The following is a 24596-nucleotide window of genomic DNA, read 5'->3' as shown; positions in this document are numbered from 1 at the left end:
TGAAGGCAGAGCCAGATTCTTCTCAGTGGTGACCAGCAACAGGAGCTCAGCTCCTGGGAGTGATTTCCCCACCAATGAGGGATGACAAGAAGACCACAAGCACTGACTATGTTTCACATCTCCACTGCCCAGCCTGCCAACCAGGCAGACCAGAACTTGAGTTTTAGTAACCTGCAGAGCTCCATACATGGATTTACATCATTTCAAAACACCTGTTGGAGTGCAAGAGCTGATTCAGGTCTCTGTGCAAACCTGATCCCTGCAGTGCAACCTGAGCCAAGGAGCACAGCCAATACCACCAGGATAATGACAATCAGCTACCAAGCACTTTTCAATGCACATCTTGAAGGCTACTGAGCCTTGAGAGAGGCATGAAGATAGAGTGTGTGAAGCTGGATTTGGGCCATAAGAGTTTTTCCTGGCAGAGCTGGCAAGTTCAAGCACTGTACCCAGCTAAACACAGCCAGACAGCTCCTGCTTGGCAAGCCAGCATAGTCAAGGATCATTCAGGCTTTTTTCTGGGACAGACCAGGTGCTAAGTCTGGTTGTGTTCCAACCACTAACCTCTCTTCTGACCAAGTCAGCCATTGGGCCTGATCCAAGGAGCATTATGAAAGCTACCTTCCCACAGAGCACAGCAGGCAGAAGAAATGCACCAACCAGTTTCACCAACAGAGAGCTGGTGAGTTAAGTCATGGATTCAGCTGCTCTAAACAATGCAGGACTTAGGTGCCAGACACCAAATCCAGCTGCCCTGTCCCCAGCATCAAGTGGTTTTCATATGTTCCTAAAATCAAGAGGCACTTCTCTAATCACCTGTAAATGTTGCCTGCATGCTTAGGTTACACACCATTATATGGTTACCCACACCTCACCCTGAGCTGGTGACTCCCAGGTAGATGGCACCTGACAGCTACATAGCAGGCACATGACAAATCTCAGTCATCTCAACAAGGAATGGCTTCTGCTGTTTCAGTTTCCTCACCTTGAATCACAAAGCCTAGAAGGTGGGAGTAGAGTGACCTTGAGTGACGGGTACCAGAGGTTAGCAGTGGGCATCCAACCTGGACTGAATTACACCTGGGAGGTTTTCAACTGTTCCCTCCCTTCTGCACCCATACTATAGGGAATCTCAGTCCTCAGGCAACCAGGAATGTGTTGGCTGGCTAAGACACACAGGCAGGTGTTCCTGCACTTGACTCCAGCACCCAACCTGGGATGTGGCCCAGACCTTTGGGAAGGCAATTCTTGGAACTCTAGGGATTCCCTACGGCAATTTCTACAGCAGTGAAACCCTCCCTGTAGCTGGCTGCACCTGTGATCCAGTGAAACTGTCACATGGCAGTGAAGATCACTCCTCTGACTAGTTCAGAGAGCAGGCTGCTGCCCGGGACCTCATTCCCACGTGGGCATCAGCAAACTAGGATCCTGTTACTTATTAACCAGCTCTTTGACAAACTAAACAAAGCATCACTCTAAGACATCCATCATAGGCCTGAAGTGCAGTGGCTTTTTTGTGAATCTCCTCCAACATGTCAACAACTTCTTTAAAGCACCAGAATCAGGTAGAGTTATCCTGAATCTGGTCAGCTAGTCATGCTGAATCTGGTTCCCTGGAGGAAAGAGCTGCCCCACTGCTCTGCAGGTGGAGGCAGCACAGCCTGACAGCAAATCCTGCCTGTGCCCTGCACTGCATCCCTTCAACAGAGAGCAGAAAAAATGCTGTTTTCAATTACCTGAGGCCAGGCCTGAGACAGCCCAAAACATGAGACATGTAAACGCTAAAGCTCAACCCCATCAGATTGCCTGAGAGGATCTCCCACCCAAATCACCCAACCCATTTCCCTTCTTCTGAGATGCAAGGATTCTTTTCACCAGGCCTAGGAGAAATCAACAGTAAAGGGAAAAAAATTTACTGCACCAGAGTGAAGCCTCTTCCCCTGCAAGATTTCAAAGAATCATAGTATCATAAAATGTTTAGAGTTGGAAGGGACCTTAATTCATGTCAGGTGTGCTCCTGGGTGCAAAGTCAGTGGACAGCAGCATCTGCCTCACTCACAGTGGCTGGTGCCTTTTTGATTAGAGGGATCCTTGCTCATTCAGCAATACTGGCAACTGCCATCAGAAATGAGGTCTCATCCCTGGAGGGATTTCAAAGCCATGTAGATGTGGTGCCGAGGGCCACGGGTTAGTGGTGGCCTTGGCAGTGCTGGGGTAATGGTTGGACTGGATGATCTTAAGGGTCTTTTCCTACCAAAATGATTTTGCAGCAACCTCACTGCTTTTTCATCCCCACCCCTACACTTCCTTAACCAGGAGTAGGACACTTACAAATTGCATTACAGTGGGTCTCCATGACAGGTCACCTTCAGCCCAGCTTTTCCAGCTCTAATGATTCTTTCATTCTTGGGGAGGGGGAAAAGAGAATCCAGTCTGTTGTTAAAAACATCTCCATCAAACAAGAGACATCCTCTGGCAAGGAATACAGTGAGAATAACATCACCCCAGATCGTGTAGATGCTGAAATTTTTCCATATGGGTTGGAAACCATAAATCTAGATGGGTTCTGGTTCACCACTGAATCATTCATTTCAGCAGGCGAAGTTGCAAGGTTGCTTCTCTAAGACATCACTATAAAGGGGTCCTAAAGTGAATGAGGTTGTCTTATTTAAATTAGCATAACAACATCCCTTAATTTCACTAGTTTTTTCTCTGCCCTTTCTCCTATAGTTCATGGTTCTCCAGACTTCCCTCTCCAAGTTTTTGCCTTTCACAGCCATTTCACAGCCTTATAAACCTCCCAAATATGCCACACTTCTGATATTTCAGATTCCTACAGCAAGCTATGGAGGCTGGGTTTTGGGAAGGACCTCTGTTGCCACATTGGCTGTAGGAAGGTTTAAGACAACTAACCTCCTCACTGGGACACCCAAATGCTGAAAGTTAGGTAAGCACAGACTCCTCCTTGAGCTTCTAGAGCTTTGTTCCCATATGGAAATTTGTGCGTTTTGACACATGCATGATGATCAATCATAAGCAGAGATCAGAAAGTTTAAGTTAGGCTTGCAAGGCTGTTCTAGAAAATTTACCAAGTCCAACACCTATTTGCCTGCCTACTTTTTGGCATAGTAACAATTAAAAAAAAAAAAAAAAAAAAAAGCACCTTTGAATTTCTCAGATAACTGGTGACAAGCAATTGAACAACGGAAATTTACCAGGTCCTTCACACCAGTGTGTTAACAAAAGAGTGCCTCCAAAAACTGCCCAAAGTCAGGAAAAACTCAACAGGCAGTGGAACACGACACAATGATGCACACTCGCAGGTCAGTGTTTTGAGAGGGAAGGATGCTGAGCTGTCTTGGATAAGGAGAACACTGGATAGATGGAGTTCATTTTGAAGCCTTGAGTGATTTCAGTGAGTATGCTAGTTTTGACTGGGATGGATATAGCAGCTAGCACAGGGCTATGTTTTGCATTTGTGCTGAAAATAACTGATGTTTTAGTTACCACTGATCACTGCTTTCAGAGAGGCAGAGCCTTTTCTGCTCCTCACAACACCCCACCACCAAGTAGGCTAGGGGTGCACAAGAAGCTCAAAGGGGACACAGCTGGGACAGCTGTCCCTAACTGAACAAAGCAAAAGAGAGACTTAGGTTAGATATCAGGAAGAAATTATCTCCTGTGAGGGTGATAAGACACTGGAACAGGTTGCCCAGAGAAGCTGTGGTGGCTGCTGTGGAAGAAATCCCCACCTATGTCCGGGTGTTGGAACTGGATGATCTTCCAGCCCAAACCATTCTGTGATTCTATGGTTCTATGATAATCCATACCATATGATGTCATGCTCAGTTGTCAGATGGGGTTAAACCACAACAGTCCTTCTTTGGCACCCAACGTGGGGCACAGAGAGTTCAAGATAACAACAGGTTTGATTGGAATGCGCTCGATCGAATTTGTAGTTGTTACTGCTGTTCAGTTATTAACTGACAGGTTCCTGTGCTTGCCATGGGGCTTTGCTTGCCTCACTGTATATTAGAGTCTAGTGGCTGCTTTTTTACTTTTGCTGCTTGCTGCACTGCTTATCATCTGCCACGGCTGGGAACATTTTGATAAGAGCCATGGCGATGCGCCTGGGCTGGCAGAGGGCCAGGGCATCGCTGCTGTTCTGGAGAGGCTGGAACTCAAGTGGAAGGGGCTGCGACCTGTGGATAAGTCCACATGAGAACAGGACACCCTGAAGGAGAGTTTGTTAAAAGAACAAAAAACAATAGCAGGGAAGAGGACATTTGGAGAGGCAGTTGGCAAGAGAACAAGGACAGAGCAAGAGGAAAGGTGGAGAATTCAAGAGGGAAGCTTCTTGACATTTGCTTTGAGCTCAACAAGTGGGAGGAGAAACAAACAAATTAGTAATGTCAGGACAGGAGCCACGCTAGCCTATATAAGCTGGTGAGGCATTTTCTTCTTCCCACTTCTTTAGCCTTCCTTTCCTTCTGTCCTAGCCAACAAAGCAACAGCTACCCCCCTCCCCAACTCATCAGAGAGGTAAGAGCATTTTCTTTGTTCCTTTTTGTGCACAGCAATAAATGTGCACCCTATTACTGACTTACCTTATCTTTCTTCTCTGAAAAACCTAACAAAAAGCATTTGAACCATTCTTCTGAGTGAGAGCCATGAAGGCTCGAGAGGAGCACAAAGGTTGAGGAATGTCACAAGAATTTCAATCATTGAGAATTTTCTAGCAGACTGAGGAATTATTAGTACTGCTTATCCCAGCTGGCTCAACCGTTGAGAAAAAAAAAGCCTGAAACTCTTTAATATTTCCTTTTACTGCTTTTCCATTCTGCAAAATGAAAAATGCCCAGTTAGTAATAATATGCAGTTAATGTGACAGTATCTCTCGATTTCTCTCTGCCCAAGACACAGATCTCTGAAAACTGAACTGTGAATGGGCTTAATGAACATTTGAATCTGAAGGACAGGCTTTCTTTTGAACTTATGCTGTGAAATGTGTCTTCTATGGGAAAATGTGAACTTTTTTTTCAGTGAGGGTCAAGAGTTACTCTCTGTTTTGAGGAGAGTGTTTCTGCATGTGTGTGTTTCTGTACATAACACTATGCTTATCCAGCTTGACTAAAACTCTGGTAAAGTTACACAGGCTATGCCTGGAATTAGAGTTGCTGAGAATCTGGCTCTTTCCTCCTATTGTACTTGGACGCAGGAATTCCTCTAAAAACATGCTGCACACAGCTCTGGCTGCCTGCAACTTCACAGCAACAATTCAGAGAATGCAAGGTACAATGACTGCAATTGTGCAGTAGCAGTTCCTTGGACAAATAAATACCACAAAGTAATTTAAATCCTTTTGATTAACAGAGTCACTTGAATCTTGTCAGAGAGGGAGGAAACTTCCAGAAAGAAGAGAAAGTACTATGTAACTTTGCTCCATTTTCAGACAGAGAAGCCCAACACGTAGCAACACAGGCACTAGCTTGGAAATAAGTATTACCTGAGACTGTTAAAACAATTAACCAAATAAAAGCCTCTGCTCCTTTCCCAGCTGCACGCACAGCATCACTCTTACCGTGCGTAACACATAATGAGTGTGTGACTGGGCTTGTCTCCATTTCTGCACGTGAATTAAAGAAAAAAGAAAAAAGGCATTTGCAAGCCAGATGCTGCAGGAGTGCAGGGCCAGCAGGGAGGCTGCTTGGCTGCAGCTTTAACGAGGCATTACTGAGATGCCGCAGGTACAGCGTGACATGGAAGCCGTGTACACAAGTGGGAGAGAAATTGATTCAGGCAGACACGAAGTTGCATAACATCAGAGCTCTGCTACAGGACATCCAGTAATTCGGAAAAGATTGTTTAAAAAAAACAATAGATTAGCTTCTTGGATCTGTGATGACTTCATTTTAACACAAGAGAATTTTAATTTTTTTTTCTATTCTTACAGGTTCCATTTCATAACTGACGCAAAAGTATTTTGATGCAAGATATTTAGATGTTTTTAGCTGCTAAACTTTCCTCCTTGCTTACATGAGCATTCTTAGCATGGATGGCAGAGAGATGTTATCCAACAGCACAAAGGTATCTAGCCAGAGAGAGAGAGCAGACATCTGGGATCACCTAGGAAAAGCAGCAGTGGGAAATTAGTTTTAAATAGTTCATCTCCACTTGCAGCAGAGCACAAATCACTCTTTGCACCACAGAGATGAGAATTACATTCAGACTTGCTCTGCCTGGTCCTGCTGCTGCTCCTGTATCCCACCATTTACACACCAGCACTGAGAGTCCCCTTTACATTTCCTTCCAGACTCTTGCCTGGAGCACCTCTCCAGGGCACACAGGAGATCAGGCTGTGCTCTTTGAGCTGTGTGTCTGACAGCAGGACTTGTGGTCTTTAGTCAAGAATCTGAGATCAAAAAACACTTCCCCAGACTAATAGAAATCAGGAATAAAAAAATAGAAAATAACATCCTGCGTTCCTGCAGAAGCCAAGCAGTCTGTTCCAACAGAATAATCCTTTCACAAGGACATTTCCATTTCCTTCCTTTATGCACTAAGAAAAAAAGCCCACCTTGACTGAAAGCAACATGCTAACTTAACTTCAATGTAGAACCCTAGAATCATAGAATGCTAGGTCTTCAAAAGACCTGCAATGGACTGGTCTTTATGCAATCCCCATCAGAACACACACACTTCAGCTTGAATTAAAATTCAGACATCACTGTCCCATAATTCTTTGAACATCTGCATTATTCTGGGATGACAGTTTGTCTTCTGTCTCCTCTTAAATAGCTGCTATCACCTACTCCCTAAAACAAGGTATGTGTTAGCAGGTCATTAACCTGATGCTGCCATATATGGCAGCTGCTGCTCCTCACAATTTCAAAAATTATTTTAAATGCCAAAAAAAATTCCATGCTGGTGCTGGTTTTGAACCATTTCTACTATTTCTTTTTACTTTCTTTGGACAACTACGTAGTAGTGCAAGTTCTCCATGCTCTGCTTTTCTGGACAGATGGGAGAGGCCTCAGGGCTTTGGTGACAGCTGAACCACCACACACAGGAGGCCACCCTCTGGCAACCCTCTGGGATATGATTTGGGGTTGACAGTGAAGCATGAGGGGCTGGATCTGGGTCTTCACCCTGTCATGAAGACCCCCATCTGAAACCAAGGATGCTCTTAGCCTACCCATTACATTCCAGGCTGCTCTTCTGTTTACATGGGTGTTTCATACTTATTTCCTTCTCCTTTTGTGGATATAAGCTGATTAAAAGGTGAAGTAAAGTTCATGTGACCCCACTCTAGAGAGACATCACTTGATAGGCAGGGACATAATGAACATGAGTTTGACCAGGGCTGTGGCCAGGAGGTGCCCATGATCACTTCCCAGTCATCATGATTTTTAATATTCTGAAATAACAGGTATGCAGGACACTGATGCAGCCTTCACTGGGGCTGGATCTGGTCTTTTTGCCATACCAGGTGTACCGAGGTGACTTCATCTCTGCCCAAGAAAGCCCAGAGCACAGGGGTTCTCCAGCCTCAGACTTGCACAGAGCTGCTGTGCCAGCAGCACTGCAAAACAGCCTCACCAGCAGATAAAGGGCTTCACATCTCTCATTGATTTACAGCTTACAATTACTCTGTATCCCAGGGTAAATATTAGCTTGCACAAGAAAGAAATGAAACTCCACTCAGGTACTCACCACTGAAGAAGTCCTTTCCCATTTATTCTGATTCAGCAAAGTACTGAATTCCCATTGCTTCACTGGGAAGTATGCACTGAAGTGCTTTCCTTTGGCAAAACAACTCAAAGTTTTGATGAATCAGGCCTTCCAACTTGACTTTTTTTCTTCTCCACCACATCAGTGGGCCAGAACGTGACTCTGATACTTCACATGAAGGTTACATCCCACTCTGCAGAATATCTCCAGACTCTTGTGGTGCAACCAGCTCCTCACTTAGCATTCAGGGAAACATACCTGGGCATGCAAGCACAAGATGCACAACATCACTCTACAATTTCAAGTGCAAGAGTCCTTGATTTTATGGATTAGCAACAGAGAAAGCCTAAGTTATGAAAAGAGGAAGATTCTTTAAATTGAAAATGTAAATGCACTTTCACCAAATGAAGAGCATTTATCTTGGCTGGAAATTTTGTCTTAGCTGAAAGTGCATCCAATTCACTTACTCCATTATTTCAGAATAAAAAATAAGAAAAGTGAAGGTTAATGAATCAAGGTAATGAATTATAACTGAGCCAGGAAAAAGCCTTCCAGCACTGAGACACCATGCCTACCAAGGCTCTCATCCTTCTCTTTTCTTTCTCCTCTAACTAAGGCCCTTGTCTTTGTGTGTCACACAAAGTCAGATTCAGTGCAGTTCTATGTACTGGTCCAGTCTTCAGACTCTTTTATATGGAACCTCTTCTTGCATTAGCTGGGCCCTTCCAGAATGCAGAAAATGTCTATTTATTATTTTTGCAAATATTTACTACTTCCTGAAATCAGCCTTCCAATAACATACAGTCAGAACCTGGCCAGGATGCACACTAAACTGCCATTCCCCTACACAGACTCCGAGCTGCTTCAGCCCATGTCTGGGTCTGCAAGTGTAGTGTCCAGAGGTGAGGCTACTTTAGCTTAAGTTCTCAGCATCTGGATTTCTGAAGCATAGAATCTCCTCCCCAGCTGCTAGGCAGACTTTTACTGAAGTTGCAAGTGAGTCAAGGACTAACTCCAATACTGATGGATTTCTATCATTCTATTTAGATCTAGTAGTACTTACTACCAAGAACTTGTTCTACTCTTCAGAAAACTGAGTACATTCCAGGGAAAGGTTTGGCTGATTTTAATTTGCTAGCTTCATATTAAGAACCGGCCCTTAGACAAGTTACAGTTTAAAGTCTCTGATCCATGTGTTTCTTACAACAGATTCCAGCATGTGGTCATCTACCTTGCCTTATGGTGGGGGGTAATGGCCAGTGTAGATCACCTAACAACCTACTAAGCAGCTGGCAGAGAAAAGAAGGCAACACGACTAAGGCAGGATGGAAAGCAAGACCTCTGAATTCAGCCTTTAATCTCTTAAATCAGTGCTGGGCAGTTCTAAAGATGAGGCAGCCAGAAGTACAATTCAACAGAGTTAAATATATATATATATATGTATGCATGTGAATGACAGGGGAAATCACTGTGAGCAACCTCCAAGCTCAGCCCATGCTCCTGAGAAAAGTTGAGCTGATCCAAATGGGTGACAGTGTAGAGAACTACAAACCTAACTTTAGGTGTCTATTTTTGATGGCTGGCGGATAAATTCAAATTGGAAACAAGGGTTAAGCAGCAGAGAAAATTTAATCATGGAAGCAGCTTTCTAGATGTGAAGGACCTCACTGAATCACAGAATCACAGAACCCCCAAGGCTGGAAAAGACCTTCAGGCTCATCAAGCCCAGCCTATGACCAACACCACCACAGCAGCCAGACCATGGCACTAAGTTCCACATCCAGCCTTTCCTTGAACACCTTCAGGGATGGTGACTCCACCACTTCCCTGGGCAGTCCATTCCAATGTCTAATGACCCTCTCCATGAGGAAATACTTTCTAACATCCAAGCTAAACCTCCCCTGGAGCAGCTTCAGGCCATGCCCTCTTATCTTGTTGCTGGAAAAAGACCCCAGTCCCCACCTCACTCCAATCTCCCTTCAGGGAGTTGTAGATGGTGAGAAGGTCCCCTCTGAGTCTCCTCCAAGCTGAACAACCCCAGCTCCCTCAGCCTTTCCCAGTACGAATTTCCCTCTGGTCCTTTCACCAGCCTTATTGGTCTCTTCTGGACCTGCTCCAGCACCTTCAGATCCTTCTTGCAGTGAGGGGCCCAGAACTGGACACAGGACTCAAGGTGAGGCTGGCTACAGGCGGAGAATCACACGTCTGCTCCTGCTGGCCACACTATTCCTGGTACAAGCTAGCAGTGTGCCACCGGCCTTCCAGGCCACCTGGACACACTGCTGGCTCGTGTTCACCCAGTTGTCAACAACTATTCCCAGGTCCCTCTCCATCAAGTTGAATCTTGAGGTAGGCTTCCACTTTGGCGAAGCCAGCATTCTCTAATGCCACCTTGTTCTTCTTGAAGTCACCCTTTAAATCTAGAGTTGCTTTATTTCTACAAAACATGGCATAGCTGAGCAGTGTGATAAAATCAGGTAGAATACTATGAAAATACTATGGCACAAGGCTCAATGGTTCCTTCTGTTCAACTCTATGACTTGGACTTGATGATCTTTAAGGTCTTTTCCAATCAAAATGATTCTATGATTCTATGAACTGATGGAAGTCTGGAACGACAGCACAGACTCTCAAGACCACATGAAGAAGGAATGTGCTCATGGAGATGAGAATATCAGGTGTTAAAGTAAGGATTCTCCCTTTTCTTGGTCCAAAATAACACGTGGTGAACAATAATATGTAGTAGAGAGAATAAACAGTGACCAGTAAGAGACATTCTAATTAACTGTCTCTTTTTTTCCTTTTTTTTTTCTATCCCTTGAATTTTTCCCAAACATCAGAACATCAAGATGGAAAACATTGCTGATGCCAGGATAGAAAACAAGGGGGAAAGGAAGCCAATAAAGCAGAATGCACTTACCAAAGCTGGGAAGAGAGTCTGCAGAGCTGTTGGGTACATCAGTGGAGATATGAAGGAATTTGGAACCTGGCTAAAAGGTAAAGATACTTAATCATTACTAACTGGGTGATTCTAAAGAAGAATTGTATCAAAAGTGTAATAACTAACTTCTCAGTAATGTGATTGAAGTTAGACAAGTACACAAACTACCTCTGCCTTGATTTATTTCTGGTTTGGGGGGGGGGGGAAAGCAGTTTTGTGCAGCAACCCACGTACCACTTAAATCTTGGGTATGACTGAGATGACAGTTACCTCCAAACACACCATGTACAAAGTGAATTTAATCCCACAGAACATGGCCCAGGATGGTTATTCTGTGCTCTGCCATTCTTCATAACACTGCCTGTACTTTCAGCTGCACAGTTTATGTCAAGCCTAATGCCACTGTGAAGTTAAATTATACATAGGAAGGTGTGTTTTGTCCCCATAATAAATCAGCAGTGGGATACACATACCCATCAGAGGCACAGACATCATAAATTAGTCAGTTCATATGAAAACAGTCCAGGACACTTCATAACAGGGGAGTCTGGCAACCACACTGTTAATGTCAGCTTTCCAGATGTAAGACTTTAGTACAGACCATAATAAATCCCAGTCAGGTTTTGCAGTCTTTTTAATTCATTGCTTCAGTTGTGCTGCCAAGTTCCACTGCCAAAACAATTCCTGAATTTTTAAAAAAGCAACATCCCAAATCAGTGTCACCTGCATATTCTGATGTGGGGTTTTTCTTATTGTTTAATTTGATCTCTCCCAGATAAACCTCTCATGATCCAGTTTATTGACTGGGTGCTGCGTGGGATATCCCAGGTGATGTTTGTCAACAATCCCCTCAGTGGGCTTATAGTAGTTGCTGGTTTCCTGGTGCAGAACCCATGGTGGACACTCACAGGCTGTTTAGGAACAGTTGTCTCAACTTTAACAGCACTTATCCTGGGTCAGGACAAGTAAGTCCATCCTTTATCCTTTCAAAACCAGACTGTCCCTTCAATGCTGTCTTATTTGTTAAAGTATTTAACTTTCATTGGCTGTAAAGCTGGTCTGCTAGGTCTCGAGAGATCTTTCCACCACCTGCTTCTGGTGGAACGGGACACTGGTGAGGTACGAATGGGTGTCTTCTCCCTAGTAAAAAGCAACAGGAAAAGAGGAAGTAGCCTCAAGTTGCAGCAGGGGAGGTTTAGATTAGATATTAGAAGGAAATTCTTCATTGAAGGGGTAATTAAATACTAGAATAGGCTGCCCAGGGAGATGGTTGAATCACCATTCCTGGAGGTGTTTAAAAGATGTGCAGATGTGGTACTGAGAGAGATGGTTTAGCAGTGGACTCTATAGACTTAGGTTATGGTTGGACTTCATGATCTTAAAGGTCTTTTCCAACTAGAACTGTTCTGTGATTCCATGGATGTATCTGCAGAAGGGGTAGATGCTGAGAGGCCTCAATCGTGTGAAACTGAAGGTTGATGCGTGAGCCTTGGCAGGTCGTCATCACACAGAGCCATAATTACATGGGGAGGGAAGGGTTGATATGAGCAACACACCTGTGGGGGAGATTTCAAGGCAGTTACTTTCTTCACACAGATCAGCCATAGCAGCAGGCCTGCATGGCTACAACGGGGTCTTGGTGGGAATGCTCATGGCCATCTTCTCTGCTAAGGGAGACTACCACTGGTGGCTGCTACTGCCAGTAGCACTGGTGTCCATGGTGTGGTAAGTTGGATGGCTCCTCTGCTTCTTATTCCATCCCCAGTTTCCCCAAACTGAGACTGAGCTGTTGAATTTTTATGCACTGTACACACTACCATGGAACAGAAACACAAATGGCACATATGTGCTACTAAGTCTCTATCATTGTATGTTCAGACTTAACTGTAATCCAAATACAAATAAATAGCCCAATAACACAATGAATGCAATGGGGAAAAGGAAAACTCAGGGCTGATCATATGGCATTCAGTGCCTTTTTAGCCATATTGCTGTGATGCATCAATTAATTTTTGTCTCTTGATGAATATTATTTTCACTATTCCCTACCACTATCAACCACAAGTGTTTAATCTGTTTAAGTTACCATGTAAAAATGTCAAGAAAATTTACCTCTCCAAACACAGAAGCTGTTCAGTGCTCCCAAGAGATGACGGTTGATACTAATGAAAAGAAACAATACTTAACTCATATTTACTCATATAATCCACTAGGTATTTGGAGAGCAAAAATTTTGAAAGCTGGGCTTTGACCCCAAAATGTCTATTTGGAGATTTCTCCACATGTATCATCTGTCTTTCTGAAGATCGTGTGGTGTTATACTCACTTTAAAAAGCACAACTTTGATGTCAGCCTTTATTTCTGATCCATAAGTTTGAACGAGGACACAACATCCCCCATCCCAGTTCACCCAAACCTGGCATCGATGTCACAAACCTGGCATGAATGTCATAAACTCAGTTCATTGAATCACTCAAAAAAAACCCCCAACAAAAACAAAAACATTGAGTCTGAGCAGGCGAATAACTCCATTAAATCCCTGGAGTGGCTCCTTCATGGTCACCAAATTCACCACATATGTTGTTGCATAACATAAGTTCCTAACTGCCTTGGGAAGAGTAGGAAACTAAAAAAAAATAAATTAAAAATAGAGTTTCCTGCAGTTGTTGTGGTTTTTTGCTGTTGGGTTTTTACCTTTGACTAGGTGACAAGTTCCTAGTGAGAACATTTTGTTCTTCTTTCAGCCCTCTTCTCACCAGCACTGTAGGCTCAGTTTTCTGTAAGTGGGATCTGCCTGTTTTGACCTTGCCTTTCAACTTGGCCTTGACCCTCTATCTGGCTGCATCAGGACCACATAACCTCTTCTTCCCTACAACTGCCATTCAGCCAGAAACAGCAACACCAAACATCACCTGGGCGGATGCTGAAATTCCAATGGTATGGTGTCCTGAAGATAACAACCTTATCAATTTACAAAGAAAACCACCATAGAATCATCTTAGCTTCATTTATGTCACTGCATTATGTCCTAGCAATACAACCTTGCATTTATAAGACAGTTATTATCCAAAATATAAAGGTTTGCTCTAGGAATTGACAGTATTGATAGCTTGCAAATGAGAATCTCTTTGGTATGTTTCATTTGCTGTTGGATTGAAATGCATGTATTAAAACCTTCAAGGAGTCTCTAGAATCTAATTACCCATTACTGCTCATACACTGATCAGGACTCCACAGCTAAGATTGTGCTGACACTACCAGTTAACTCACAGGTTAATTTTAGTTTCCCACTTAGTGAGGGATGTGCTTTTAAAATTGCACCTTCCTGATTAGAAATGAGCACATAGGAATTACTGTAGAAGAGTGGTTACCACCTTGGGTGCAGCCACACGCTGTCATGTTTTTAACTAATATTCAGCTGGGACCTTTCCAAAGAAGCATTTTATCCTCCTGTATAACAGCATAAACAATATAGGTACTAGAGTAGTAGCTTTCCCCTAAGGCTCAGCAGACTATTTGGAGGGGTTCCCAGGGAGTGATTAAGAAAAGGAAGTTCATTGACACTAAAGAGCAATTCACACAAGTGACATTTCTCAAATGATGTTTACTGTGGTGTATAATTTTATGTGACCATAAATCATAGAATCATAGAATGGTTTGGGTTGGAAGGGACATTAAAGATTACCTAGATTCAAAGCCTCTGCATGGGCAGGGACACCTCCCACCAGCCCAGGTTGCTCCAAGCCCCATCCAACCTGCCCTTCAACACTGCCAGGGATGGGGCAGCCACAGCTTCCCTGGGCAACCTGTGTTGGTGTCCCACCACCCTCATAGCAAAGAATTTCAAGTCTCAAAACTATATTTAAGCTGTGACCAAGATAGGCTCTCTCCCAGCAAGCCAGCAACTTCCCTTCATATTCCTAGTGAATCCCAAATGAGGTTCAGGTATATAAGTAGATCAGGATTTTTGCTTTACCTGAGTAAAATCTTGTCATTCTGGCCAGGCTGTTATTGGCCATTTCACCCTTGGATCAGCCTGTTCAGAGGCATATGTCCTCTCAAATTCATCATCTACCTGAGCACTTCCATCTTCTGATCCCTAACAGCATGCAAAAATGGCCAATACAGCAGCACATGTAAAGATGATGAGTAAACCCTTTCACAAGACATTTGCCTTTGATATTAATGCTAAAAACCTGGCAGAGGAGCTCGTATTTTCACTGAAGGGTAAGCCCTGTGGAAATGCCCTGCTACATCCTGAGAAGTGTTCAAACTTTCCACTTACATTCCAGAAAGAGAGACTGCATCCAGCAAATGCCAAACATGAACCTAACTGAGAAAAGTAGGGTCTTTTAAAAAAAGAAATTTAATTACAAAACCGATAACACATTGTCTTCTTTTTTTAATATTCCTTCAGCTCCTGCAATCCATTCCAGTTGGAGTGGGTCAAATTTATGGATGTGACAACCCCTGCACTGGGGGAATCTTCCTGATTGCTTTATTTATCTCTTCTCCACTCATTTGTCTGCATGCAGCACTTGGATCAGCAGTGGGAATGCTGGCAGGTAAGGATCTGACTTGTGTCATGGATTTATGTAAGACCATGAAGAGTAAAAGAGGAACCACAATGAGAGGAGCACTTACAGTCACAAATGTTTCTTCTGTTGGAGAACTGACTTCTTAAAAGAAAAAAATATATATACACTTCTATTCTAAGAATTCCTCTGATTGACATCCCCATTCTCATACCTCATTTTACAATTATGGAAATCTTCAGAAGAAAGATGTGGTTTTTTGGCTGAAACGCATCTTTGTTATTTCTGGGTATATTCTGATGGTTTTTAGGGGCAGCTTAATAAAAGCCATAGCCAGCAGCCTGAATGTGCAGGTCTCAGGGATGCATTCAGAGTTCTTATGCATACTCATTCTCTCATGCATCCTCTGCTGAAATGGCCTGGCCAAATCCAGCTCAGCAGCAGCAGGGAAATTTCGCTGCAATTATCAAAGTGTCTTGTGTCTCAGACAGCAGCAACATGACCATGAAACAGGAACTCCATGCACGTATGCAGGGGAGAAACCCTTAAAAACCTGTATTCAGACCATTTCTGGGCTGCTTTGATCTCTATGGATGAGTAATGACACGACTTTGACTTCTTTCCCAGCGCTGAGCTTAGCAACACCTTTCAGCACGATCTACTCTGGCTTGTGGGGCTACAACAGCTCCCTGTCGTGCGCGGCCATCGGGGGCATGTTCTACGCCTTCACCTGGCAGACACATTTGCTGGCCATCGCCTGTGGTACGTACCCTGCAGGCTTACACTTGTTGCCACACTTCCTTTTGAAGTGAAGGGTGAGGACGTTTGCACTGGATGTGGGCTGAAGCCAGGCAGCCACCCCCAGGCAGGGAGGTGGGCTCAGGCGAGGCTGATGAATGATGGAGGTGGATGCTGGAGCCGTTGCTTTGACCCACCAGTGAAAGCTCAGCCAAGAGTTGTGTCCAAAACAGGGTGTAATCAGTGGGCGTTGGTTAACTAAGGTCTTCAAAATTAGAAACTTAATTTTGAGGCATTAATTGTGCTTGTTCAACATTTCTAGGTGAATCTCATTGTTTTTTTTCTGATCACAGACAACAGCTCAAATTCCTTCTTTAGAGAAGGATATATCTAAACTTTGAGAAAACTAGAACTCAAGATCAGTCCATGCCTGTAGTTAGACAGTTCCCAATCTATTGAAATGGATACCAAAAGCATGAGCTAGGCAGCACAGAATGATGGAAGAATTATTTATAAGGCAATTCCATACGAAATTTCAATATCACAGTGAGCTGGGAGTGAAACTACTGCTCATTCAGTGTTCATATAAAAAAGATATAGCTTTGTATCTCATTGACCCACCTTCTAGCCCTAGAGGCAAGAGAGATTGGGGTGGAAGGGTTATTTTCCTACTTAATCCCATCCATCATGCTACATATTTTCCATGCCAGTGCATTTTTCAAAAACCTTTATTTCCATAGTCCCATTCTTCATAATTCCAATTCTTCTTTTTGTATAGCCTTCTGCCCTTTCTTGTCCCCTTTAAGAGGGGCTACCCAGGCATGGTCATAAACATTGGTTGAACTACCTAAGGCAGTGTGAAGGATGTTTGTCCTTGCTGGTCTCCTCCATGAACAACTGAACTCACAAGGAACTACTTTTCTTTTTCACAGCACTCTTCAGTGCCTACCTGGGAGCAGCACTGACTAACATGTTGTCTGTGGTAAGTAGTGTTACCTAACGTCTTTTTTTCCAAAGATAGATGTGAACACTGCATATTTTCCTGGCTTTTGAGGCAAAACACCAAGACTCAGATATAATTCAGCCAAAGGCAGAGCTAGTCTGGGAGAGGGGACGCACTCTGCCCAGGGAGTTGCTGCTGCTCCCACTGAAGTAGCCCACTTGCAATCATTCACTTGCATGAACTTCCACAGCTCAGCCAACACCTTTGAGATAATTATATGCCTATATTTTTTGTCCGAAGCAACTGAGAACACATGTAAAGAAGCCTCAAATTTGGTTAATTAATTTGCCCAAGCACCAAAATGCAGCCAGTACAACAGCACAGGGAAAAGCTGAATGTTTCTGGTGCCCACTACTGTCTCCTCTCCATCCAAGCCTAGTGCAGATGCACAAAGTGAAGGCACATGTTGCAAGCTAATGCACAATGTCCAGATTTAATCATGAAATCCTGTCTCTCCAAGGAGGGATTCCATGCAAAATCAAGTCAAGACTTTCTTCAGAAAGCTTATTCCATGCTACCTAGCATTACCTAACCTAGTGTTTTTCAAGGGCTGGGGGATCAAATAAAAGGAAGACACATCTTAAGTAAGTGGTCTGGTTTTTTTTCTTTGCAGTTTGGGGTGCCATCAGGAACATGGTCTTTCTGTTTGTCTGCGTTGACTTTCCTGTTAATAACCACTAACAACGCCGCCATCTACAAGCTGCCTCTCTCCAAAGTCACCTATCCAGAAGCCAACCGAGCTTACTACCTGAGGATAAAGAAAAATCAGAGGTCTTGTTGTGAGGTATAAAGACCTCTATAAATCTGCTACTTTGCAGATTTTAAGGCAAGAGCACAAGATGTTTAAAAAAAAAAAAAAAAAAAAAAAAAAAAAAAAAAAAAAAGAAAAGAAAAGAAAAGAAAAAAATATAATAATCACCATCTTCTGAATGGAGATACTTTTTCCACGGCACTTGTTTGTTGTGTCCTGACTAGATAGGACTGTGCTGTGTTGTGCTGTGCTGGAAGGACCTTTCCCAAGACCAGTATGTACTGATTTAAAAGCACATATTCCTTAAAAGACACTTGAATTTCAAGAAAAATTGAAAAGAAAAATGTGTTTGTGAACTCAGAGTCACAGCAATTCGATGCCAAGCGACAAGGAGCAGACCATCCCTCATCATCTGATGAGACTCCTAATTAATGGCTAAATCCAGCTTAAAATATCAATAGGATACGTCTTAGAGAGATTCAGTGTAGCAGAGAAGTGGAACAAAGCACGTCCTTTGCTAAGTAGAAGTTAGGTGGTGAAGAATTCTACTTGGACGATCTCTCAAGCTGAGTGGAGAGTGATGTGTGCCAGCAATCATCACACATGAGATGAACACTGATAAATTGCAGACAACGTTGCTAACGCAAGACTTGTGGTAAAAATCACAATAGGGGCAGTGAGGGAGTGTCTGTCAGCTCCAGCTTTTGTATGTTTAATTCACCCTTGGCTCCAAAGCTTTGTTGAAAAAAATGTTTCAGGTCTACCTAGTTGCATAAAAATAATAATAATAATAATCTATAAACCCAAGGCCAGGAAAGGAAATACTAAACTCTTTTTCTTAATACTTGAACTTAGTCATGGGTTTGCAATGGAGGGGAGAGCAGCAGTGTTATTGCTGCCCCTTTCCTAGTTCAGCCTGTGCACAAGTGGAACTCATTCGAGCTGAATTTCATGACCAACCCCTCTGCACCAGCCCCCTCAGCACGTAAATACCCAGCAGAAAAATGCTGGGTATGGTCCCAGCCTGCTGCTAAAGTTGCTGCTCTGCCATTTCTCTCCACCCCACTATGGGACTGGGATGGTTGGTGGGCTGATGCATATTAGCAGAGCCCTGCAGAGCCTTGCACCACCTCTGCACAGGCTATGGGGTCTGCAAGTAGGGAAGGAGGAAGCTGGCCTTGACCCCAACAGGTTGGTCACCTCAGTGGGTTTTATCTCAGCCATCTTTCTGTCTGGCTCATCGAGGCCCTTTATCCCATGATGAAGCTGGCATCCCCACCATAAATAGTCTATATGCTCAGGTTCTTCAGCTGGCATTAGCCTACATGCAGTAATGTCACAGAATCACACAATGGTTTGGAAAGGACCTTTCCAGATTATCTAGTCCAACCCCCCTGCCATGAGCAGGGACATCTGAACTAAATCAGGTGCTGTTTCTGCTGGGTAAGTAGATCAAAACCTGTTCATCTTGTGGAAGAGGAAATAAAAAGTAGCCTGTGAATAGTGTTACTGCTGATTTTTGAGGGTAGGGAAAAAAACATCTTTTTACTATTACCGAAAGGTCTGAGTGAAAAATATTTGGGATTAACTGCTGGCAGTATTTTCTAATGAAGTGCTAGGTTTTCAGATGTTTGACAGTATTTCTGTATGACTGAAACTCCAGAGATTACTTGTAAAATGTACCATTTGCTGTGTATTTCTTGGTAAATATCTTCGTCATATTGTGTGGAGCTGGGTTTTCAAACAAATAATATCATAGGATCATAGAATGGTAAATATTCATGGTTTTAAGAGTTTTGTATACATTTTTCTCCATTTATCATCACTAAGCTCTCCCAAAGACTCGTCATCTTGTAAATAAGTAATCTAGAAAACACTGGGAAAAAAAAATTGTGAACTGAGTGTATGGGGATATCTGGGAAACTTTTAGCTTCTGCTCTTTGTACATATGGTGTTTTGCTGCATCAATAACTTATTAAATGTATAAGTGCAAAGTCTGCTTCTGTGCAGGGGGCAAGATGATCTGAAGGCACAGTGTTGTGCCTGCAGAGCTACAGCTGGGGCTGGAAACCTCCTGGAGACCAGATGAGGACTTTTTCCAAGAGGAGATGCTGGAGGGGGCCCCAAGATTGAGGTTAGATAGGGTCATATTCTGTGCAGAGGATGCAGCTCTCCACTTGTCAAACTTTGATGGGAAAGGGTATATTTTGGTGTCTGAACTGACATCCCCCCACCTAGCACCATGTGCACCCGAGACAGACAAACCTACCAGGGATAACTTTCACTCTCATGTCAAAATCTGCACTCAGGTAAGAGCCCACACTTTATGACCAGTGTAAATCAGCAGATCTTCTCTGACTGCAGCTATTTCAGCTTGCTGTTGCTGAGCAACAGGGACATTTTGGCAGTGCTGTAAAGAAACCATATGCACAGAACCGGAAAACAACAAAAGATTAACAGCCATGTCTCAGCCATTAGAAAGACTTTCCATGTCATTCAGAATTAATTCTTCATTGTACACTATGCAGAAAAGTCATTCTTCCCATCAACCCATGCCAAATAACAGTTATTTGGTAATTTGACATGCATGCAGAATATGCATAGCATTTTTTTTTCCCATTATTGTTCATAATGCAGATTTTGCTAACAGGATTGATTTGTCTTCTTACTGAAACTGTACTCTTTTATTTTCTTTTTCCCCTTCCCTTTGTATCAAATAAATGTTATTCAAGTTGTACATTTTTTCCAGCACTTTTATTCCATTCTTGTTTTTGCCATCTGGGTGATAGCAAAATCCTAAGAAACATTTATGCAGGGCAGGAGTTCTGGGGCTTTTTCCTGGGCTACCTTCTTCCCAGTACCATAGCAAAAGGGATGGTATTGTGTTTAACATTTATAAAATTAATTTTTGCTTTTATTTTAAATTAATTTTTTAAAAAAAAATCACAAAAAAATAAATAATACCACCACACCAAACCACTTGGAAACAATGACAAATGCTTGGAAAACTGATTTCATCCAAAAGTCTGACTCAAATTAACTACTGCACTGCAATTTCCTCAGCCACTCTCTTTGCTTCTGTCTGATATGTTCTCTCCAAGACTCCCAGTTCTACTCTGAGCCCCAGTCTCCACCATTATACACTGGAATTTCTCCTGCCCCCATACTCCTGCTGTGGCTCAGCTGCCCTCTGGTCCTGCCTGCAGCCACACATCTCCCAGTCCCACATGAGCTTTGCTGTCACCTGAAGACCAGAGCCAAGAGTCAGTTGAATAAGCAGGACTAAAACCAGGAGGAATGAGTTTAGCACAGAAGAATTCTGGATGCTCAATTGTGAGGACATACATCAATATAGTATCTTTTATCAAATCATCCAGGATAGTAGAGGGTTTGGTGTGTTTTTCTCATGTTGTACATGAAATATGAAGAGAATAAAGAATTATCCTGATGATAACTATCTAATCTTTTGAATCTTGACATTTAGTATAAATGGTAGGATTTGGCCTTTGGAATAATTCACCTGTTAAGAAAGATGCTAGTCAGGAGGAAGCAGGAATATCCATTTAAAAGAAATACTTGATTATCTACCCTTCCCTCAGAGTCTAAGCATTGCAAAGACCACTATGGCAAGTGAATTGTGAGACACAAATAAACACCTTTCTGATGCTTCTCTTTGTCTTGCCGTGGAAATCAGGAGGCAAGACCTCTGCTGTTTCCAGCAGTTCAGCCTACTTGAGGTTTTGAATGGCATGAGCAAACCACGTAACTCTCAAAGCAAAAGCACCCCAGGGACTTTAAATGGTCACTCTGCTTATTCTCAAAAGCACAGATAGACCAAGGTAATTAGTTTCTCACGCATAGAACCCGAAAGTGTTTAAGCAGGAGTTGGAAGCCTTAATTTTTCACAGAACAGGGCCAGCAGACTCTGGCTTAAGTCCCTAAAGGCTCATCTATACCGGTACATTAAAAGGAACAAGTGCTGGCACACAGACATCCATCCTCCTTGACTGAGCTGACACACCTTGGCACAATCCCAGCCTTTGTCAGCCAGCATCCCCCAGACAGTGCCTAGACACAGCTCAGCAGGCAACGTGGACCTCTCCTGGCTCCTCAGGACTTCCTACACCAGCTACTTTTTAAAAACATTTCACTTTCAATGGGTCTCTGAAGGTTAAATTACCTGCCTTGAGGCTGAGCCCTCACGACTTGTTGTTGTATATCAATGTCAAGTGAAAAAAACTTTGCAGAGCATTTCTGCACTATTGATCAACAAGAGTCTTTCCATGCCTACCTGTGTGCACATGCAACATCATGGTTCTGCATGGGCTGGGGTTTAGCTCCTGTGCTGTGGGGCTACCTACTCTGCCTCAATCATGGGGGCCAAAGATGTCCTTGGCACACACAAGGTGTAGAACACAGGAGACAGAGGTGTTGAAGATCTGCCCTTTGCCTGACACAGAAGCACTCACCTAGGGTAGAAAGGGGAATAGAAATAAAGAGGAAGATGGACCATGAGTAACTTTGCAACACAGTGACTCATGGTCCATCACCCAAAGGTGTCACTGAAGATTTCTGAGAAAATATGAAACAGCTTTAGTGGTCTAATTCTAGATAGTAGATCTAGGAATAGTCTTTGAGGGACTTACTTAAAATTTATGCCACATCTTCCCCAATGTCTTGTAGGGGGTAGTCCAGGCAGTTGTTTTTCCATCATGCTGCTTTCTTGGGTCCCTGGTCACACCAGTGAATCATGAGCAAAGCACTTAGAGGCTAAGAGGAGGCCCAGTGAGGATCCCAGCATTTCCGTCCTTCTGGGAACTGAGCCTTCATATGATAAAAAGCACCAGAATCCAGGGAGACAGATCCTATGGAGGACAGCAGAAACTATCTAGCTTTGTTTCTAGTTGTGATTCTGAAATCTGGTCTCTCACATAAGGAAAGAAAGAGGGAGGTGGAAAGTTATCCTACTTCAGAAAAAGCAAGACCAGCACTTACAGATGGGAAATGTCTGTTAAGCAAAACTGGGTGTGAAAAGGAGTGAACCTTAATTACTCCTCAAAAAAACAGAATAGAATAACACACTCAAAATATTACATTTTCTAATGTTTAAATTTTCATGAAGAAAGAAAATACAACATGGATTATTTTTTTGGTGGTCATATGCTAAAACACCAATAGGACTCATAAGCAAGCAGTCAGGGGTCATCTGCCCAAGGCCTCTTCACTGCTGGTATATGGAAATGCTGTCACCTCCTCTGCCAGCCCTAGTGAACTGGCCACTCATCTCATTGGTGATGAACAACACCATTTGTGTGGGTTAAACAGGTAGGTAAGGTTTAGTTAGTGATAACAAATGGGCCACATAAGTAGTAGCTTGTGTTACATTACCTGAACCTTCTCCTGTCTGCAGGACAAGGAAATAAGACAAGTTCCTGTATCTGGAATTGGTATCTGCTTTTCATTACACATTCCCAGCTCATGTCCATCTTCCTTTTGCTCTCTGTTGTTTTCCCCTACTCACATGACAGAGAACATCTGACAGTAAAGGCAGGGCCCTCAGTCAACTCCTGCTGCCTGGAATGTCCAGGCTTTACTCTCAGCCAGGGGAAGACACAATCCTTCCCTATGTTCATGCACTCCCTGCATACAAGCCAGCAATTCTCACCTGAATAGGAAGATCCAACACGATAACACCCTTGACACATCTCTGATTCACTTCAGCATAACCCAGCAGCCCACTTTTCTTCAACTTACCCTTATCTAAACTGCATAGGTGACTCAGCCTTACCCACACAGAATATATTAAAAATGCCAACACTCTCCCTGGAGTGAAAAATTCCACTTAACAGCAAGTTGTGCAGTGGTGGGTTAGCCACAAGATGCACCTCTGTGTGTAACTTTTCTGACAGGCACTGTGAGCAGCTAGCAAAGCTTGCAATGTGTAATGAACCCAGGTTTTACCCAAGAGACAAGGAACGTAGCAATGATTTGGAAGAACTACAAGTTCAAAATAATTCCCCTAAGGAGATATTGAGCTTCTGCCCTTCACCTCAGGAAGCCACTCCCACCACGTGCAGCTCCTTGAGCCTTTCTTTGTTCCCTTTTCCATTTTGCTGTTCCTGGTTTGAGCACAGTGTGTGGTTGGTGATGGACAGAGTCACCAGCCCCTTTGAGGAAGTTTTCTAGATTCTCCAGCACCAAGAACCACTTATTTGCCAGTAACCCTTCAATATCCTCAGCCACAAGCCTCTCCAGTTGCTACCAGAGCCTGCTCTGGAGCTCTCCCTGCACCCACCCTCCTTTCACAGCAGTGTCCATCCATAGGCATCCATCAGCACCCCCCTTGCTGGAGTTCACTCAACCCTTGCTACCCTCTGCAGCTCACTGGAAAACACATGCCATTCATGACTCCCCTGAAGCACCTAAAAGCAGGAGATTTCATCTCTGTGGGGTGAAGAATGAAGAAAGATGTGTGACCTGGCAAGAGAGCCCGCAGCACCACCCACCTGCTCCCTCCAGGTACAAGAACAGTGCTCCCAGAGGGCTGGGACACCAACAAAACTGCTGCAGGGGCATTCAGCTAAGATACAATGCAGTCAGGTTGCATAAAATTTGATCACCCTTCATCCACATGATACAGCAGGAGGTCCCCTGACAGATCCCTCCTAGAAGCTGCAGTTGTCTCTCATCTACAACACCAGCAAGGCTCAGGAGCAGCAGGTGCCAAAGAACTAATTACACAACAGGGATGCAGTATCCACAGCACCACCCTAAACTCTTCTGAGACCTTATGGAACGGTCCTTCTCAGCAAGACAAAGCAACATCAGCCCCTTTGCAGTACATCTGGAAGCATTCCACTGCCTCCCCGGGTGGCAGTTCTGCAAATAAGCAGGAAT

General features: G+C 43.5%; 1 protein-coding gene across 1 annotated transcript in view; it reads left to right on the top strand.

The window, feature by feature from the left end:
- SLC14A2 (solute carrier family 14 (urea transporter), member 2) overlaps window positions 1–17738 on the top strand; it is a 38290-nt gene extending 20552 nt beyond the window's left edge. The window contains exons 10-17 of the mRNA XM_010005036.1: window positions 10572–10728; window positions 11448–11637; window positions 12269–12397; window positions 13417–13609; window positions 15090–15237; window positions 15835–15969; window positions 16878–16927; window positions 17562–17738. Of these exons, the coding sequence (XP_010003338.1) occupies window positions 10572–10728; window positions 11448–11637; window positions 12269–12397; window positions 13417–13609; window positions 15090–15237; window positions 15835–15969; window positions 16878–16927; window positions 17562–17738 (1179 nt within the window). The remainder of the gene's footprint in view (window positions 1–10571; window positions 10729–11447; window positions 11638–12268; window positions 12398–13416; window positions 13610–15089; window positions 15238–15834; window positions 15970–16877; window positions 16928–17561) is intronic.
- The last annotated feature ends 6858 nt before the right edge of the window (window positions 17739–24596 follow it).

This window comes from Chaetura pelagica, unplaced genomic scaffold, assembly GCF_000747805.2.
Source record: "Chaetura pelagica isolate M959 unplaced genomic scaffold, ChaPel_1.0 scaffold121, whole genome shotgun sequence".
Classification (NCBI taxonomy): domain Eukaryota; kingdom Metazoa; phylum Chordata; class Aves; order Apodiformes; family Apodidae; genus Chaetura; species Chaetura pelagica.
The sequence above is the reverse complement of the archived record's forward strand: the minus strand, read 5'-3'. Positions and strand labels throughout refer to the sequence as shown.